Raw genomic sequence first — 19,326 nt, 5'->3', positions numbered from 1 at the left:
TGAGTCATTGACAGCCTGTTTAAGCGGGAATGAGTCTTTATCTAGTCTTTATCTAGCTGACAGGTACAGTAATGGAGGAATGAAAGCAAATATCGCCGTTGGTGCAATGCATACAATGTTGTAACGGGTATCTCAAGCGACGCGACGCCACCTCATCCACAACGACCGATGAATTGAATGAAATGCAGATGTAGGCCGTAGAGCCTAATAAAGAAAAAACGCCATTCCGTGAAAATCAGAAAAACCCCTGGAAACCAAAACACAACCAACTTGTATCGTTATCGACATCTAGCCCTACTGTGGCCCCAGTCCTGCGCGTCGGAAGAGATCACCTAAGACATCTGGCTTTGGTTGAGCTTGAGCTTGAGGCTGGGCTTGAGGCTGGGCTTGATATTGAGGCTGGACCTGGTATTGAGGCTGCATCTGAGGTTGAGGTGGAGCAGGGGGATACTGCGATTGCATCTGAGGTTGAGGAGCATGAGTCTGGTACTGAGATTGCATCTGAGGCTGAAGCGGAGCACCCGGCTGCTGGAATGCATGTTGCTGGGGCATGTTCATATTGGGATAAATGTGAGGTTGAACAGGGGGCTGGTACTGATGTTGAGGCTGTTGAGGCTGTTGAGGCTGTTGAGGCTGTTCATGGTGCGCACGCACACTAAATCCATCATCCTGGGCACGCTGCTGCCCAAAGAGATCCTTCAACGAAATAGTGCGACCCATAGGAACCCCACCTTGCATCTCCTCTGTAGGCGCAGCCTGACTCCCCGCCGCTGCAGCAGCAACATGTAAACCATCCTGTCGCATAGCCTGCACGCGCTCCTTAGCCTCCTTCAAACTCTTCCCCGCGCGCTCGGCGCACTCGCTAATAATAGCAGCATTTATCATACGCGTATCAGCCGTCGAGGTATTAGGCTCCGAGTATATCCAAATTCCAAAGACCTTGTAGTTTCCACCATCCTGTTGCGCAGATGTCGAGCTATCCTCTTGGTCTTCTTTCAAAATGACAAAGTCGTCTGTTAGCTCTACGTTCTGAGGGCCAGCAAGTAAACAGTCAAAGTTGTTTAGGCCGCGGCGGTTCAGAACGAAGGCTGTGTAGCGCTCCTCGCCTAGGCTGCCTGGTTCTAGTTCGCATACGAAGAGGGTGCCTTCGATGTTGATCTTTTCCCAGCTTGTTGTTGCGGGGCTGAAGGTGTAGATTACGGCGAAGTTGCAGAGGGAGAGGATGGTTTTGATGTCTGGGTTGTGGCGTCGGAGGACGGAGAAGTTTAGCTCTTCGTTAGAGCGAAGGGGTGGAGGGGGATGTTGTTGCATGTCGGATAGGTATGCGGTGTCTGATTCATAGTCTGTGTGGGTGTTGTAGTTGTAAGAGTTTGTTGTATGGGGATTGTTGTTGTGGTTGTGGTTATTCCGACGTTGTTGATGTTGTTTGCGACTATGCATTGTGGAGGAAGGCGTGGGTTTATAGTGGGTGAAGGGTTGGTGTAGCTTAATGTTGGAAGTCGCGGAGAGTGAGGGAGGCTTGGAGAAGGTTTGGAGCTGATATGGTGGGAGATAGTGGCCAGTGGAACAGTTTGATGCCTGATTCATGCCTTAGATCTGGCTATCCTAGACAGTCATCAAATTGTTATGGAGTATTGCACTATAATGGTATGTGATACAAAAGAGATAGATTAATAATACTTATACATAGAGAGAATATCTACAAGAAGTAGAAGCCTGACAATTGACAAGTTGTATATAATCTATCCAGGTTGAAGATCTAACTCAGGCAAATTCAGGCATCAACATGTTCATTAGCTCATAGAGGGCAGTGGCGGCTATAACCTTTTATAGCTGATTGCGGGTTGCCGCATATCGTCATCAACCAAGAGCTCTCTCCGCCTCCAACTTTCTCGAACTTCTCTCAACTTCTCATCACAATCTGCATTTCTCCTCTTATTTTTGGCAGATTAGAAACCGCATTTTTGCGCGCGCTCTATCTGCTTCAACGCAATTGGCTTTCAGCTAGCTCAATTCCTGCGACTTTGTCCCCATTGCCATCTTGCCCTTTCCCCGACTAGACCCCTCTGCATGATGCCGGCACTTACTTTCTGAATTTGAAAGGGCTCAAGTCTGCCATCCGATGATTATTCCCCGATCGCATTATACAATTGATTCCATTCCTGCGTTCTCGAGCATCGGCTTTGCGCCGAGCCACCTCCAAGCCACCTCCAGGCCCACCAATCTACTATCCGTCCCCCGCCGGAATTTAGAACCGCCGCGAACAACATCACAGCCACGATTCCCTGCTATATACCCCCGCCAGAAAAAGAGCGCAGTATACAAATCTTGAAATCCTTCTCGGATCAGCGGTGCCATACTCGCTGGCAAAGTCCGGACCTAAGCCTACCTGTACCACCATGACCGCCAAAGACCAGAACGCGGGGTTGCCTCCCGCATCAGACCCGAAGGATTATGATTCGGAAGATATCGAGGACATTCAAGACCCTGCGAAGGATATAATGTCTTTAACGCGTGTCGTTAAAGCAAGAAAAGCCGAGTTTACCCGCCGGCGCACGATTCGAGTGAAGGTCGGGACATGGAATGTCGCAGCCATTAATGGCACAGAGAAAGATATTGGGAAGTGGTTCGTTCAAGGTCAAGGGGTGTGTGAGAAGCTCTCTGGGGTTAAGGGGGAGCAAACTGAACACGCGGGAAGCAAAAGCTCATCTGCTTCCAGTGAGGCGGAGGAACATGAAAGAGAGAAGAAGAAGCCATTCCACACCAGCCCAGAGGAGGTGGATCTATATGTACTGGGGTTGCAAGAGGTTGTGGATGTTTCATCTCCCGCCGAGGCTCTTCGACCCTTTACAGACTCTGGACCAGCAAATCGATGGAAAGAGGCTGTTCACCAAGCACTACCTCCCGGATACAAGCTCGTCTCTGAAGTCCAGCTGATTGGCCTTCTGCTGCTTATTTATGCTTCGCCTTCAATTGGAGAGAGCGTATCTTCAGTCAGTAGTACCTATGTTGGAACCGGGCTCATGGGATATATGGGTAATAAGGGTGCTGTTGCGACTCGTCTCGTGCTTGGCGAAACAACTCGTCTGGTTTTCGTTAATAGTCATCTTGCAGCTGGCTCTGATAAGGGTAGCCTGGAACGACGCAATTGGGATGCTTCTCAAATTGCATCGCGTGCAAAGTTTGAACCGGTTGAAGGTGAAAAGGGAGCGGGAGACGATGCTTTCGATAGTATCGGTGACGAGGACTTTACATTCTGGTTCGGCGACCTTAACTATCGCCTTGATGATATGCCCGGAAATGACGTGCGACAAGTATTACAGCGTCATACAGTCAATGCATACGATGCTGAGTTCCAAGAAACAAAAAAGTCGGGCAATCGTCGAGGCTCTACAGTCGATCCTGATGAGCAGCCATCGCTATCATCGCTACCAGAGAATGAATTACCGGAACCTGTGACTGACGAGGAGATTGATCCTCATAATGATCCTGCATCGCTGCAAACAACAATCTCCTCTTTGTTTGTGCATGACCAGTTGCGAGTTCAACAAAAACTAGGCACTGCGTTTCATAAAGGATGGAGAGAAGGTCAAATCACCTTCTTGCCTACCTACAAATACGACATTGGCAGTGTCGCTATGTTTGATACAAGTGAAAAAAGTCGTGGTCCTAGCTGGTGTGATCGAATCCTCTATCGTACTCGCCGAGATAAAGTTAAACATGAAAAACTTGAGAAGGAAAGTGAGGCAGCTCGAAAAAGAGATCAAGAGATGGAGGCTCAAGGTCTTGACAAGGCCGTCGCGGATGATAACGTGCTTTTCGACTACGATCCTGAGGTTGATGGAGCGGACGCAAATGGCAGTGTGGAGGAGTACATTTCGGATGAGGAACGCGCTGACGTGTCTTCGGTGGCGTCTGAAGATTCACCAGATGATCCTATTCGTCTGAACCATTATGTCTCACATCAAGGAATCTTATCTTCAGACCATAAGCCCTTAGAAGCGGTCTTCACAATAACATATGATGCAGTCAACCCTGATCTTAAGGCCAAGGTTCACCAGGAGGTGGTTCGCGAATTAGACAAGGCAGAAAATGAAGGTCGGCCTGGACTGACTGTTGTGGTGGATGTTCCTCATCACGAACAAGGGAAAGAACGAGATCCTGACGCTGTCGACTTCGGTGATGTGCCCTACAATGTGACTGTTCATCGAAGCATAACGATTGCAAACACGAGTGGTGCGAAAGCTACCTTCCACTTCGCAGAGAGGCCAAGTCTGAGTGATGAGCATAAGACTGAAACGCCTTCGTGGCTCGGCGTTCAGATTGAACGTCCATCAGAAGATCATGCTAAGCAACCGGCTATTGCGGCTACTGGGAAGCCTTATACTCTACTCCCAGGCGAAGTGGCCAATGTCGATATCACTGCTCACGTTCACAACATCGAGCATGTCCGACTTTTAAACCTGAAGAAAGTCAAACTGGAGGAAATATTGGTTCTTCATGTTGACAATGGTCGCGATCACTTTATCTCTGTTTCTGGCCACTGGCTTCCGACCTGCTTCGGGTGCAGTATAGATGAGCTGACCCGCATGCCTGAAGAAGGTGCTCGCAGCCTCGACGCAGAGGGCAAATCTCACCCATCAGAGTCAGAAACAGAAGTGCGACTATCTGCACCTCGTGAACTGTTCCGATTGACAGAGGCGATATCTGAATTGGCCGAGCGTGCCGTAGCCGAGTGGAGCATGACCAAGGGCGACTCCGGAGAAGAGGCACCTTGGAGTGCCAATCCATCAGGAACCAGTTGGCCTTTCCAACCCGAAACCTGGAGTCTGCGTGACCCCTACGAACGCTCAGTTCTTTCCGCCTCCGTCTGTGAAGCGCTCGACACTAATCAATCCTTAACAACCATCTTCGCACCGGAAGTTCCATCCCTTCACCGTCTAGAGATTCTATCCGGCACACTCCTGACATTCCTCAACTCTTTAAGCGATGGCATTATCACCGCGTCTGTTTGGCAAAAAATGGAGCAGCAAATCATTGCCCGCGAAAAATCAAAGGCTCCCCCAAGATCGTGGGAAGAAACTCAAGCTTGGGTCTTAGAAAGTCTCGCCTATTCCCCCGCCCACAGCGTTTCATTTACTTTCGTTACTTTCATGCTCGCTCGCATCGCCAACGAAGTCGCCCCAGTGCCTTCTGTAGCTCAGCAACCCACACCGCCGCCAACTTCAAGTTCCAAAAATCCACCTGATCTGACAAAGTCCAAGGATAAAAAACAAGCTAGTAAAGACCCCGAAGATTCGAACCAAGCCGATAAGAACAAGGAGAATGAGAAGGAGAAGGAGAATGGGAATGAGAAGGAGAATGAGAAAGAAAACGAGAATTCAAAATACAATCTCCCTAAGCCTCCCACCCCAGCCTCGGCCGCGGCTTTCATCTCAGCAGGAAGCTTTAGACGCAAAAACCGTTCTTCCAGCTCCTCCGAGTCACCGGCTCAACCATCATCTTCATCACCTCAAAAGTCCGCTGCAACCAGGCGTCAAGCGGTGGAAAGTGCATTGGCGTCCATTTTCTCAAGGGTTCTCATTTCGCCTGATGTACCAACGCCAGCGAAGGAGAAGGAGCGCAAAGCTTCGGATGAGCGCAAGAGAGGGATCATCGAGCCCTTTCTCAAAATGATCGGGGTCGATGAGAGAGGACCTTCTGGGAGTGGGAATTAAATGGTTAACTTGTATGTATTGATTCATTGGAATATTTCTTTTTGTTTGTTTGATGTTCTGCTTTCTTTGAATGTGGAAGCTGGATTAATGAGCTTATGATGATGGGTTTGGAGCCGGCTTTTTTTTTCTCAGATGTTTATTGTTTAGTACGTTTCGGTGGCTGTATTTGTTTCTTATGATTCTTAGCGGTGTATAGAAGTGATAATAGATATGAGTTCTTGTCTTACTTGATAAACACTACAGCCTTCAAGTACAAGTAGTTTCAATTTCAGATTTAAGAAATCCATAAGAATGAAATATAGTTCATTCTGTATCTTGTCATTCCATAAGGAACGATCCTTCTTGTTATAATTATGATATAAACCCGAAAAAAAAGGTATAAACTACCTAAATAATAAATAACCTGAAAAGAAAGCTCACATGTCCTCGCTCAACTCCTGAAGTCCATACATAAGAAATACATAGTAAAAGTGCAAACCGCAATCTTCCTTCTAGCGAGCCGGTGCCCCCTTCACATCCGTCCCTTGAACAGAAGGCTGCTGCGCAAACGACATAGGACCAGAAGATTGTCTCTGGAACTTAGAGCTTGCCGTCTGTGCCATTTTCCCCTTACTAGATTTCGAACGAGGCTGTGTATTCCGAACTCCCTCACGATGAAGACCTACCATCTTTCTCGCAGCTGTAAAACAACTTGTCGCGACACGGCTCGGGAGATTAAGAACAGAGAGTCCAAGTTGAGCGGGAACAACCACGCACGCACATGCCCAATCAAGTAAAATGAATGCATAACTTGGGCGACGCGATAAGCTTGAACGCTGTGCTGCAGCAGCTAGTGCTATCGCATCGCGAGTTTGTGCTTCTAGCTGCTGGAAACGTGTATCTGATTGGAGGGTTGTTAGAGCGGTACGTTTTTCATAGCGGCGTACAGCACGGTTTAAGGCTTCGATGTCTGGCGTTAGAGCTCGTCGAGCTTCGACGACAGATTGTGTAAGTAGAGAAGGGGCGTCTTCGTGTTGAGAGCCATCTGGTAAGGGTGATTTTGATTTTGTGTAGCGGGAGGCTGTTTCTGCGACATGGGCTTCTAGTTCTTCGAGACGCTTTGTGAGGTCTTGAACCTTTGATAGGGTTTGGCGTGGCTCATCTGGGGAAGAGGCGACGATGCGTTGAAGGTGGAGGGTTCGTGCTTGAACGAGTCTTAGGAGGTGGGCGAAGGGTCGGATCTCCGATGCGAGCAGGAAGATGGTTAGGTTGTAGTTTGAGACTAGTCCTTCTGATGGTCTGGAGAGACTGTGTCGTATACCGTGGAGGAGCCAGGTGCCTATTACTGGGAATATGAAGCATGAGGCGAGCGCCGCAAGTTCGTGGATTTGCAGTTCTTTGAGGGCTGCTTCGTTGGGTGCTCGTCGTTGAGTCTGGGGATGAGGCTGTGACTGTGACTCGTCGCCTGATTCTATTGCTTCATCGGGTGCGCTTATGGTTTCGCTGGGCTCGTTTGTATGTTCGTATCCTGATCGTTCGGGGTGACTTGCCTGTGCTGCTCGATACCAGTCCCTTGAAGTATTTTTGTTAGTTTGTTCTCGTCTCATCTCATCTGTGATCTTTTCGTCTCATATTTTTATTGGTAACATACCATGGTAATCGAACAGACCAATTGAGAAATATCGCCGCCAGAACCAATATAGTAACATCTGTCACGAATGCACTTCCATTCTTGAACAAAACTCCTGCAATAGCCGGTAATAGCGCCAAGCCCAGTGGTGCGGAGTGCCAATGGGACTCTTCCGTCGCAATGGGACCATCATCATGCCTAGCAACCCGTGGCAGGAACAAATCATCCGTAGAAGACCGTATTGAGTGTCTGGCCTCTGAGATAGAGTCTGATAGTGTGGAATTTCGGCGCTCAGGCCAGTCCGGGATGGCTTCAAGTGTGGTTCGCGCGGGGAGACCGAGACCGCGGCGGCGGAGGGCCGGAGTGGATGATGAATTGCGGGGTGAGGTACCCGGAGATAATGGGGGATCGGCCATGATTATACAGATATGAGATGGAATGGACTAGAAACCAATTAAAAATGTAAAGGGAGAAGTTGAGGCTATTTGGAACCAGCAGACTACCTGGACACCAAGTTCACCCCGATGGGTGGAGGAGTTCGTGGGGACCCGAGGTTGAGAGTAGGATGTCACACTGGATCATGCAGGGAGATTTCGTCACTGCTCCACCGAATCTATCTGCAGCAAGGATTCCAAGGATTATTTCTTGATTGGATTTGGAGTACGCGTATCCATGATGAGGATTTGGGAAGATTTAATATAGATTAAATTGGTTCTAACTGATTTCGATTGCATTTCACATGATATTGGGAACATTCAAGCTCCAGGGCTGTTTACAACCTTATCGGGTTCTGTATGGGCTAAGATAGTAGTGGATTGGATAGACCAAAAGATTAGGGCCTGGCCAGTTTTATGTGCCAACGGGCTTATGATTCATCGGGACAATAAGGTAAAATTTCTTTATAAATTCTTGAAACAGAATTATAAGATAAAAAAAAAGGAAAGTAGTATTGTCTTGTGTGTATGGCCCATCTACTACACAACTGCGATCGATGATGACCAGATCACGTGCCTGCTTACCAATAGAGTTCATACTCTCAATTAAGTTTAGCGTCATCTCTGGTATATAGAGACATACACAAACATCACTCCCCTACTATCAGTCAATTCAAGCCATTATTTGGCTTTCAGATCAAATCGAAGCCTTCACCGAACCCTTCACATTTTATTCTGTGAATAAATTCGACCATGGCAGGTGCCTCGCCCATAAGAGCCTTTATTCTGATTTCATTTGAATACATGGCCCAGTCTAACCGCATTCGGGTCTCTATAGAGTCAACCCTAGTCACCTTCTTATTGACCCCCAAATGGGGTATCGCCTCATGACATTTCCGCTTTTCATTTCTTTATTGATTCATTTCTTTCATGCCATAATGGATATCAATGCCGATGCCTCTCGCTTTCCCGCTCTTGAATGGGCAAGTTTTGTCAGCTCTAAACCCCCCTCGTATCATCCGTCCATGGTTCTATAGAGTTCTAACTCGGGTACAACACCACCAGGCTGCCCATTCGGCGTGGAGGAGACCTAGAACTATTCAAATATGAATACAAGGTCTTAGTTTAGGCCCATATGCTTCTCGTCGTGGTGAATCGGTTTTTGATTCTTGTTTCTGGTTCGAGATACCTGTCTCGCACTCATTTACGCATCCCCTGGGAATCACTGCGTATACAAGAATGCTACTTACGCTGTTTTCTTCGTCAAAAGAAGTTCTCATACCGATCGTTTTTTCTTTGTGGCTGCTTGAAAGCTGAGAAGAAGAAGAAAGTTTGCTCGAGTTGATGTTGCGAAAAGACGAAATATCTTCATACTTCCTTGTCAACTTCATTTCCTCTATCGAGGGAATCATGGAAACAAAGCCAGATTCAAAGCTCTACCCGGTTGCTGTGGTACTTCCGGTCTTGTCATTTCTTGCCATTATTTTTTGTATTCCGCCATTGACTCTACATGCGAAGAACCGCAATATCCCAGCTACCGCGCTGATCTGCTGGTGTATTCTTCTGAGCGTGTTTAACATCATTAATGCTATCATATGGCCTACAGATGATACTTCAAAATGGTGGAATGGTACCGGTCTCTGTGATATCGAGGTAAAACTTATGGTTGCCAGTTATGTCGCCGTGCCTGGTGCTTTGACTTGCATTTTCCGAGGACTGGCAACGGTGCTGGATACCAGAAGAGCGATCTTGGTCCCGAGCAAAGCCCAGCGCTGGCGCAATAGACTTATGGAACTGCTGTTCTGTGCATTTTTCCCGGTAATGGCCATGATAACCCACTTCATCTACCAAAAAAACCGCTACTTTCTCTACTCCATTTCCGGTTGTGTCAATAACTACGACGAAAGCTGGGCTAGTTTCGTGCTAGCATGGATGTGGCCTCCTATCATTTGCCTCATATCGGCGTACTATTGCTGTAAGTTTCTTGACTTGTTTATGCTCAAATCATCTGTCTACTCATCTCTAGAGCTTCCAAGCAAGATATCTAACATGATGCAGGCCTCGTCCTCATCCGACTTCACAGGTACCGCAGCGAATTTGAAGTGATCCTCCGCAGCTCAAACAGCAACATGAGTAAATCGAGATTCCTGCGCCTCTTCTTCGCCGCCTTCACTATGCTTATCGCCATTCTCCCCGTTCAAGGATACGTCATCTACTACGACCTCTCACTATCCCTCCCCTGGCATGCCTACTCCTGGAGCCATGTCCACAATGCAGTTTGGTCTGAAGTCGTCATGGTCGCAACACACGGAGCCGTCTTCTTCGATCGCTGGACACCAATCGCAATGGGCTTCATTATTTTTATCTTCTGCGGCTTCGGTCGCGATGCCGTTCGTGTCTACCGCATGCTCCTCTGGCGACTCGGTTTCGGATACATCTTCCCTCGCATCGGTCGTCCATTGGATTCACAAGCTTCGGTTCCGGCTGCACATGTCTCCAATGCTACTACATTAGTTGACTCACCTACAAACTCGAAGAAATCGTTTTTCAAATGGCGCAAGAGTGGGTCGGATGTTGAGAAGGGCTTACGGCTTTCTTCTCGTCTTGGACGTGGTGTTCATGCTGCGGTGCCTTGGTACCGTGCTCCGCTGTCGCTGTTTAATCGTCGTTTTGCGGGTTCTAATGATCAGGATAATTTGTTGCATGATCTTTCTGTTACTGGTCAGACGATTTCTACTAATGCTTGGGCGGGGGTTAGTCAGGCTCGCTCGAGTATTGAGCTTTCGGAGGGAATAGCTTCACCGGTGCAGAAGGATTCGATTCATATCAAACATGTCATTTCGCAGCAGAGTGAGGTTCAGGTTTGAGTCAAGTCTTGGGGTCCCTACTAGTTACTTTTCACTTGTCCTCGGTTCCATGAAAAACATCATTTGCACCATGGCGTCGTGGCATTGATTCCAGTCAGCCCTCATCTATTTCTCAATTTTCTTTTCCAGAATATATTTATAATATTCCACTAATTGACTATATACCTAGTACCTACCCGACTGAACCGCACAATTCCATTTTTAACAAAAGCAGATGCATAGTCACTAGTATTCTCTAGAGACCACAAGTCATACAATACAATAGAAGAGTGTATTCAGGGTATACTAGTACATTAATAACAAAGCGAAAAAGGACAGCAACTCGACATATTACCCAGCGCTGAGCGGATACTCAAGCCTAGACAAGCCGAGTTCAAGATCCTCAAGTCACATAGCCCAACCAACCTAGCCATCTAGAACCCATCCACGTTCCCAAAAGAACGCCCATAGACATAACAACAGACATTTATATCCATATTAAACCCAATGAGATCGACCCATGGCATCCTTACTGAGATCCATATTCGGAGTTATCGAACTGCTCAGCCGATGAGTCGGTGTTAGGGCGCTGCAGAACCTCAAGGTAACCTAAGAACAAAGTTAACAAAACATCCTCCATTTCGAAAATCTCAAAAACTCACGCTGCGTAATGTTCAAAGCAGTCTGTTTGCGACCCTCGGAATCCTCATAGCTCTTGATCTTGGCATCACCCTCAACGTAAAGAAGGGTTCTATAAAAAAGAGTCGCATTAGCATTGTATTCGCAAGATAATCATAATCATTCCCACAAATCAGAGTAAGCTTGCAGCATGCAACATGCAACTAAAAACTCACCCCTTAGCCAAGCTCAGGAGGTAATCCCGCTGCTTATCCTCTGCAAAGCTCGCAATCTGGAACCAGCTTGTCTTCCTGTTCTCACGGGCTCCGTACGAGCTTGCGACGGCGTAACGGATGATATCCTTGCCTGTGGATGTAGCCTGCGCCTCGGGTGTTGCGGCCAGACGGCCGGTGATGGTGATACGGGCTGCGGCGCGTGCGGCGGAGGAGCTGAATGTGCGAGCGGCCGAGGCGGTGATTGCCTGGCGGAGAGTGGGGCGGAGAGAGGCGAATGCGGACATTTTGAGGAATTGAGTATTATGTTATGTTATGTTAATTTGGTTTGATGGGATGTGGTGGTTGGATTAGATCCGAGTCCGAGCTGGGGGACGGGGTTGACGTCGACGCGATCCGCGTTAGTCATGTGATTTCTAGATACGGTAACTATGGATGGGATGTATGGAGTAAGGGTTCTTGCGGCTGATGTGAGGGTTCTTTATATTTGTACATGAAATTTGTTTTATTCTGTGTTTGTGCGTGGATTGCTTTGGAACGAGCTATAATTGATGTTTTAGGGACATTGGGACACATTTCAATTGAGAGTGGACTACGCGCTCCAGGGCTTCACGGCAGGCCTTTAGTATGTACTACTTAATGCGTGGGGCATAACTTGAACATATTTTATACTAGAATCATAGCATCATGATTTTGATCATTTTCGCAGGATGCAGTCTTATACTATTGGTTTCAATTATCGATTTTGCAATATTCCATTAGAATCAAATTTCCTCTAAGTTCAATGTATGCTTTTGATCGGCTTCGACAACTACATAATAGCGATTAGTTGAGAATTGTAATAAGCAACACTTGAACGATATAAAGAATTCAATGTTATCGCTTGCAATCTACAAGGATGCAATTTGGGGATCTCAGATGGAATTGATATCGCATTTGTTCTTATCATGCCTAACCCTGGAGGTATCATGATGTTAAAACATGCATAGTGTAAATTTGAAACGACCCGTCGAGTTCTTCAGCAATTCATAATTCAAGTTATTGCCGTATGGGCATATGAAGCAATTCTAGATTCGACTTATAAACACCCTATCTCACTGACACCCATATTATTAGATAAGCGAATGAAGATCTTCAGTAGCTTCACCTTACTTACTGCATAACCCCCAATGCAATAGACTGGGCTACTAGAATTATGCTAGATCCGCAAGAGAAACCTGGTTACTGCAATTAGATAGATTGGCAATTGCAAAGTTTACCTTCGAACAAGTTTGAAAATCCCGAAAGTGCAAAGCCAATTCAGCCAAAGTCAATTCCTCAATGATTCCAAGGATCATCCAGTAAAACACAGCTCTGAATGTTATTCAAGCATATACCTACCCCATGGGATTCAATAAAGTAATCACAGCGAACTTTAAGATAGAAATTTGGTCCTAAGCGGAAGAATAAATTTCCATAGACCACCTGTGGAAAATAAACTGTCGTCAAAAGTACCTGTTAGGGTCTTCCTCGCACAAGTTCCGTAAAATAGCCATAAAAAGGGTTAGCAGGAGGCCCTGGCGTAGCATCCAGATTCCTTTTAGGTGGTCTACGAAAAGAAGGTTGGTGTCCGTCGGAATTTGATGGTTGGCGGTACGAGGGCGGGTGGGAAACCAAGATACGGCTTGAGTGTGGGGACGGCGTCGGTTCCCTCCGTCAGGTAAGATGTGTCAATCACTACCCTATTGAATCGAAGAGGTTTCTCGGGTTTGTAAGTCCCGATTAACGTGGAAATAGCTGGATTGTGGTGGTGTTATAGCGTGCAAATCATGAGGTGGATTGTACGGATCTCGGACTATATGTGAAATAGGATGGTACGGTACTTATTACTTATATTGCAGCATCTAGTATGCATGTGCTCTGGATCCTGCTTTCCCTGCATTGCATGACATCCTTAGCCCTCACACTATAATAGCTAGAGACGTGTGATAATGGGTCTGTGGCTGCAAAGGACGGTTGTGGGACCTGCCGAAGAGGTAGCTAAGTGCGAGTCCAAGAGAAGCGACAGTAACTGCCAGTGCTCAAATTAGTACAAAACCATGATCATTATAAGCGATTATTAGCTGAATGTACACGTCCTTCAAGGGCCACCGGGGCCAAATGTAAACGTAGTCTTTGTACGCGAACGGTAAAGAGGCACTTTTTTTCCATCGCGATCTTCACAGAAAAAAAAACCAGAAAAAAACAGCAAAACCGCTGAATCCTCCAGACCAATGCTCCGCTTCAAAACATCGGCAGCGGAGGTCCACGGGTCTCGGGAAGAGGAGCCGCGCGGTAACGAATAGCAACGGTATATGCACAAGTATAGTGGGCCAGCAGCCAGCAGGTTAGCAGCGGTACAGACTCTTGCCCCTGACAGATTCAAAGTTTACCGAAGAACCGGGGAGGAAAAGGGACCCAATGACAGAATAAACATTTTCCATCGACGGAGCACGGCAAGAGAGGAATGTTCCGTGCTCAAACAAAGCGGAAATGAACCTTCCAAACCGTTGGAATGGGTTTACCTGAAACCTCGCAGCGGCGTGGCCAGGCCCGTGCTTCCCGCATTAGCTGTCTAGCGTTGCGTTAATTAGTTCCAGAGAGCCACAACGGCGGAGATTAGACCTTTGTGTGTACCGGGCTCACGATGTCATGTCAGTGATTTCTTTACTGATTTGATTTGATTTGATTTGATTTTTCCGTCGACAACTCATTCGTCCATTTCCCATTGATCGTCAGGGCAGTGCAATCCTTTCGGTGAATTTTGTGGTCTCCGTGATTTAAACGAGATCATGTTGAGCGAGCATTATGATCTAGACTCGGGAACGAGATAAATATGAAATCAGAAGATTAAATAATAAATTGGATTTGATTTCTGGACCAGGATGGACTCTGTAATGTCACATTGGAACATTGGCATTAGTATGGCTATCAAGGCCGAAGATTTCCGGAGAACAAAAGGATTGTTCGATGTGGCTTTGATTGTACTACGGAGTAGTCAGCCAGATCGGAATTCCGAACATGCGAACGCCCACGCCAATTATGCTCGGAGACCGTTCTTCTTCTGTTCTGTTGCAGTTTTTCTATTCTTTTCTTTGATGTGATTTGATTTGGTTTGTCTGTCTTTCTATGGAGTCACTGCCCATCACAATATACAAGACTGTCGCTGATTGATGGAGAGGGGTTGATTGAACCCCTGCTGCATTCCAAGCCCCCGATGCTAGTGCTGACTCGGGTTATATGTCCGTCGTGACAGGCGATTCGATGAACGTCAGTCCATTGTCTCATTCTCATTCCTTGTCCCCATACATACTATAGTATATGTATTTTATAGTAGAAAATGCCGGCCGAATATTAATCTTGGAATATGTCCCCGAGTACCCATACATGTACATTCCATCATGCCTTTTTACATCCCTGTACATTAGTTGAATCCTGTTTGATTAAGAAGCTATAATCGTGGAATACCTCCGGACGGAGAAATTAATATCCAACAGTTATAATTTTACAAAATTACGAGGGGATGGAAAGGAAAAAATTCATTGAAAAAAATAGATTTCAGTGTGAAAATTGCACATGAGATCACCGTACAAATCTTCCAGTTGTATTTGCTAGTGCCACGACCAGAAACCTATCCAGCATCGTTCCCTGGTACACTAGGAGCAATAGATCTGGCTAGCACCTAATGCAGCCAGGATTAGGGTGACCAGACGAACAGGATACGGAATGGCCCCGTCGGCGCTTGCAAAGCTACCCGTGGACCACAGATCGAGACGACAATCCCTTTGACACGGGCCACGACTGGTTATAACTGGCCACAGCTTGGCAGGAACCAACCTTTCAAAGTGGGGATTTATTGATGTTTTTCTATTTTCGACGAGAACAGAATGAGTAAAAATAAAATAAAAAGTTCATTTCCATTTCCATTTCCATTTTTCTTTCTGTCATTAGCTCATGGCCACGCACAGGGCAAGTCCGTGCATTTTCCAGTTCTCCGGCAGATGGATTTTGGTCCAGACTATTTGAAAGATCCCCTTTTCGGGGAACACTTTGATCGATATTCTCGCGCTAGTGATATTATCTATACCACGAACAGGAGAAGGTACAGGTTCTGACTTCATCGTTCGTGGGTTCCTGGTGATCCCCTAATTCCACATCATCCACACCGAAAATAGACTTGGTTATGGATTGTAGAAGAGCTTTGAGAAGAATAAAAAATCAAGATTCAGAGAACAAGGAAGGTTTATGCCATTTCCTCTAAGGTTTAAAGGTTTGAAGGTTCGACATTGCCCTTCTTCTCTCTCTGGCCAGCTGTACTCCGTACTCCATACTGCGGGAGTGACATTATCCCTTGGCAATAGTCTTGGAATGATTCCAGTAAGTTCCGGTGTTGGTAACGTTCTATAGATACATTAAGGGCACTCTCTTTGTACCCATTGTGCCTACTGTTAGCAACTGAAACTCGGGGGGACCTGTTTTATATGTTCTACGGTACAGTGGACTCTAGGTTCTCGTTTTCCATGATTTGAATTTTCGCCTGTGATTCTTGTCCCCCACTCGTGTCCATTTGATTTTTGATTTTTGACTTTTGTACTTGTTCATCTTGGGATTTATTTTTCTTTTATTATTTGACTTTTATTTTTGTTTTTTATTTTTTTTCCATTTCCTTCTGGGTCTTCCCTATCCTTCTCGATCTTCAAGGACGGTAATCGAATAAAGTCAACTTGACAGAGAAATACCCAGAAGAAAACCCAGAAGAAGAAAAAAAAGGGAAAAATAATATATTCCAATCCATTCTTCGCCTATCCCCACTTGACTCTCGACGGGACTAACGACCTAGATTCTCCCTAAAGCCGTGGAGATTGTGAAGAGCCCACCGACCGCCCCGCTTTCACTTATTACGGAGCTTTTTAAGGAGAACGCGAGAGGAAGAGGGGGCAAAAAAAATACAAATAACAAATAACAAATCAAGACTCAAAAAGCCCATTCTGTGACAGATCCTTACAAGCTTCCAAGCTAAGCAGTTTATTGTTTTTCCCCGAATATTCCCAAAATTCAATGCTGGGAGTCGATCCGACTTGACATCCTCCCCCTCCTTCTCCTTATCACCTTTACATTCTCCACTTTGAATTCCCTCGAGGGGGTTAACAGCAATCATGGGGCTCTTCAAGCGTAAGGAGTCAAGGAACTCAGTTCAAAGTGACCGGGACGAAGGTGATTCTTTTGTCTCGGTCAATAGCGCTCGCACGTCCAATACCTCCCTCAAGTCGCCCGGTTATAAAGGCTCTAGCCTTCCTGCCTCCATCCCGGAGATGCCCATCGCGAGACCACCAGACCCTGCATTGGATCCCGCTGCCTATCTGCGAAGTATTCACGCCGTTCGCGATCGCGCCAGAATTGTCCTGGACAAAGCTAAGCGGAACCAACTCCACCATTTCGATGTCGACCTGTCCAAGTTCAAAGCTACTGCTTCTTATGTCGTATCCATAATAAAGGTAAACATGCCACATCACTGCACAGAAACATGAGAAAGGACCCCCCCCCCCCAAAAAAAAAGAAACGAAGGGGTGGAAAGGCCACAAGAAAAAGCAAATAAAGAAGCAACGAAATAATTGATGAACATACATACACTTGGGACCAAAAAAATAAAAGTACAAAGCTAATAAACTTCATGAAATCAAAAGAGAGACTATGCGCCAGACTATGAAAACATCCCGCCGCATGGCCGCTGGCAACATTTCGATGTGGGCGGCCGACCCCGGATCAACCAGCTTCTACAGTCGTGGCCCAGCCGGATCGATGCCCAAGAACGTACCCGCCGTTTGATTGACCTATTCGTTGTCTCAGTCCTGCTAGACGCAGGCGCAGGCACCAAATGGTCCTACCGCTCAAAAGAGTCCGGTAAAATCTACTCTCGCAGCGAAGGTCTTGCCGTGGCCAGTTTGGAGATGTTCAAGTCTGGTCTGTTCAGCAGCGACCCGACAGAACCGTGTCAAGTTGACGGGGCTGGGCTGAAGAATGTCACCGTCGAGAAGCTGGCCAAGGGCATGCAGCACTCGGAACAGAACCTTCTTGCTGGACTTGAAGGGCGTGCGGGTTTACTCTCACGCCTTTCCGAGGCTTTGAATAACCAGGATTTCTTTGGCGTGGATGCTCGTCCTGGTAACATGCTCGGTATGTTGAGATTTCCCTTTACCTTCATTTTCATGTGATTCGATCGCTTTTCGAAGCATTTATCGATGGAACTAATTCAGTCGCTAATATTGTTTCTTCCTGTAGACTACCTTCTGAGTCACCCCTCAACTCTCGCTTCTTCTGTACCTATAATCCCCATAACTACACTTTGGTCCGTTCTTATGGATGGATTCTCTTCTATCTGGCCCCAGTCGCGAACACAGATTGATGGTGTTGCTATCGGAGATGCTTGGGTGTGCTCTGATCTCCCCTCATCTCCACCTGCACAACAGTGGGAGAGTATCATTCCTTTCCACAAATTGACCCAATGGCTCTGCTACTCAATCATGGTCCCCATGTCTAAGTTGATGCATATTCACTTTGCTGGTAGTGAGCTTTTGACCGGTCTGCCAGAGTACCGTAACGGTGGTCTTTTGATTGATATGGGACTCCTCAGCCTTAAGTCCCCCGACCTGGAGCGCGGTATCAGGGCCTTCAAAGAAAATGCCCAGATCAAGGGACAACCAAACATGGAGGTGGTCCCACTGTTCTCTACAGAAGACGACGTAATTGTCGAGTGGCGAGCAGTCACAGTAGGATTCTTGGATGAACTACTAGACGAAGTGAACATGCAATTGGGACTTTCTGGCTCAGAAGAGCAATTATCACTAGCCCAGATGCTGGAAGCTGGTTCTTGGAAGGTACGTAACTCCCATAAGCACTTGTTCTGTAATCACAGGCATCATGCTAACTTTAATCTTTCCAGGGCGGCCGTGAAATCGCCGAGGTCTCCAGACCAAACACCAAGGAGCCTCCAATTATGATCCGCTCCGACGGCACAGTCTTCTAATGCCCCTAATATACGCATATTAATGGATGAACGGGATACCCGAAACGCGCCAATATTGATTCGTGCTTATTATTGGCTTTGCTGCCGGTCTTTATGAACTGCTGATGACGACCCCTATGGATTTTCTCACGACTGGCCTCTTCGTTGCTTGCTACTTCTAATTTTCATTATCTTCTCGGTTTCGACCTTTCTTCCCCCGATTGAGGCCCTTTTGCATAATGTGCCATTCATGTTGTACTGGCATATATCTGCGTTTCTTTTTCGGATACCACTTTTTTTTCACTTTTACATTTTGAGCACCTTTTTGGCTTCGTTTCTATTTTTATTTTTATTTTTATTTTTTATTTTTCTCTTCATTTCATCATAAGAAGCTGCATTTTATTTTGTCTTTGAGCAACCCATGAATGATATTGAACAATCTAAGAAACTTAAAAAACCGGCTGGATGTTTTCATATTTGGTTCCAGAGGTTTCATGTTTGCTTTTGTAGTTTATTGCTAATTCATGTCCTTATGAATGATAACAAGAAGCAAGAGTGGTCCGTATAAAATTCTTATCTCAGAAAATGTCGTCATCTCATTCTCTTTGTCTTAGATCCCCACTATTTTGTACTTAATCACAACGCAATATTTCTTATGCTTCTGTACTAGACCCCAAATGCCAAGAAATCAGCTTTGATATCCAACCTCGGATTGGTGATAGATAAGTCACGTGCATATCACCGGATATGATGTTGATCCGTCACTCCGCATCGTCTTGGAGCTGCAACTCTCCTCTCCATTTATGTTTATTCTTCCAATTCCTCCAATAAACCCCATATTTGCTATC

General features: G+C 46.3%; 6 protein-coding genes across 6 annotated transcripts; 3 read left to right on the top strand and 3 right to left on the bottom strand.

Annotated features, from left to right (window-relative positions):
- Positions 1-294: 294 nt before the first annotated feature.
- On the bottom strand, positions 295-1,440 carry N7478_007675 (Dcp1 family protein; the record flags this gene model as incomplete). The annotated part of the gene is made up of 1 exon (XM_056923889.1): positions 295-1,440. One exon carries the CDS (start codon positions 1,438-1,440, stop codon positions 295-297), a length of 1,146 nt encoding a protein of 381 aa, XP_056776615.1.
- A 959-nt stretch (positions 1,441-2,399) lies between these two features.
- Positions 2,400-5,717, top strand: N7478_007674 (phosphatase family protein; the record flags this gene model as incomplete). The annotated part of the gene is made up of 1 exon (XM_056923888.1): positions 2,400-5,717. The coding sequence occupies one exon, from the start codon at positions 2,400-2,402 to the stop codon at positions 5,715-5,717; it is 3,318 nt and encodes a 1,105-aa protein (XP_056776614.1).
- A 491-nt stretch (positions 5,718-6,208) lies between these two features.
- On the bottom strand, positions 6,209-7,742 carry N7478_007673 (uncharacterized protein; the record flags this gene model as incomplete). The annotated part of the gene is made up of 2 exons (XM_056923887.1): positions 6,209-7,268; positions 7,348-7,742. 2 exons carry the CDS (start codon positions 7,740-7,742, stop codon positions 6,209-6,211), a joined length of 1,455 nt encoding a protein of 484 aa, XP_056776613.1.
- A 1,362-nt stretch (positions 7,743-9,104) lies between these two features.
- N7478_007672 (pheromone receptor) lies at positions 9,105-10,627 on the top strand (the record flags this gene model as incomplete). Its single annotated transcript, XM_056923886.1, has 2 exons — positions 9,105-9,735; positions 9,819-10,627. 2 exons carry the CDS (start codon positions 9,105-9,107, stop codon positions 10,625-10,627), a joined length of 1,440 nt encoding a protein of 479 aa, XP_056776612.1.
- A 508-nt stretch (positions 10,628-11,135) lies between these two features.
- On the bottom strand, positions 11,136-11,744 carry N7478_007671 (single-stranded DNA-binding protein; the record flags this gene model as incomplete). The annotated part of the gene is made up of 3 exons (XM_056923885.1): positions 11,136-11,215; positions 11,269-11,357; positions 11,461-11,744. 3 exons carry the CDS (start codon positions 11,742-11,744, stop codon positions 11,136-11,138), a joined length of 453 nt encoding a protein of 150 aa, XP_056776611.1.
- A 4,887-nt stretch (positions 11,745-16,631) lies between these two features.
- N7478_007670 (URC4/urg3 family protein) lies at positions 16,632-18,499 on the top strand (the record flags this gene model as incomplete). Its single annotated transcript, XM_056923884.1, has 4 exons — positions 16,632-16,970; positions 17,160-17,649; positions 17,755-18,350; positions 18,416-18,499. The coding sequence occupies 4 exons, from the start codon at positions 16,632-16,634 to the stop codon at positions 18,497-18,499; spliced, it is 1,509 nt and encodes a 502-aa protein (XP_056776610.1).
- Between the last annotated feature and the right edge of the window lie 827 nt (positions 18,500-19,326).

The sequence above is a fragment of the Penicillium angulare genome (assembly GCF_028827245.1).
Source record: "Penicillium angulare strain IBT 27051 chromosome Unknown utg000005l_segment0_segment0, whole genome shotgun sequence".
NCBI lineage: Eukaryota > Fungi > Ascomycota > Eurotiomycetes > Eurotiales > Aspergillaceae > Penicillium > Penicillium angulare.
The sequence above is the reverse complement of the archived record's forward strand: the minus strand, read 5'-3'. Positions and strand labels throughout refer to the sequence as shown.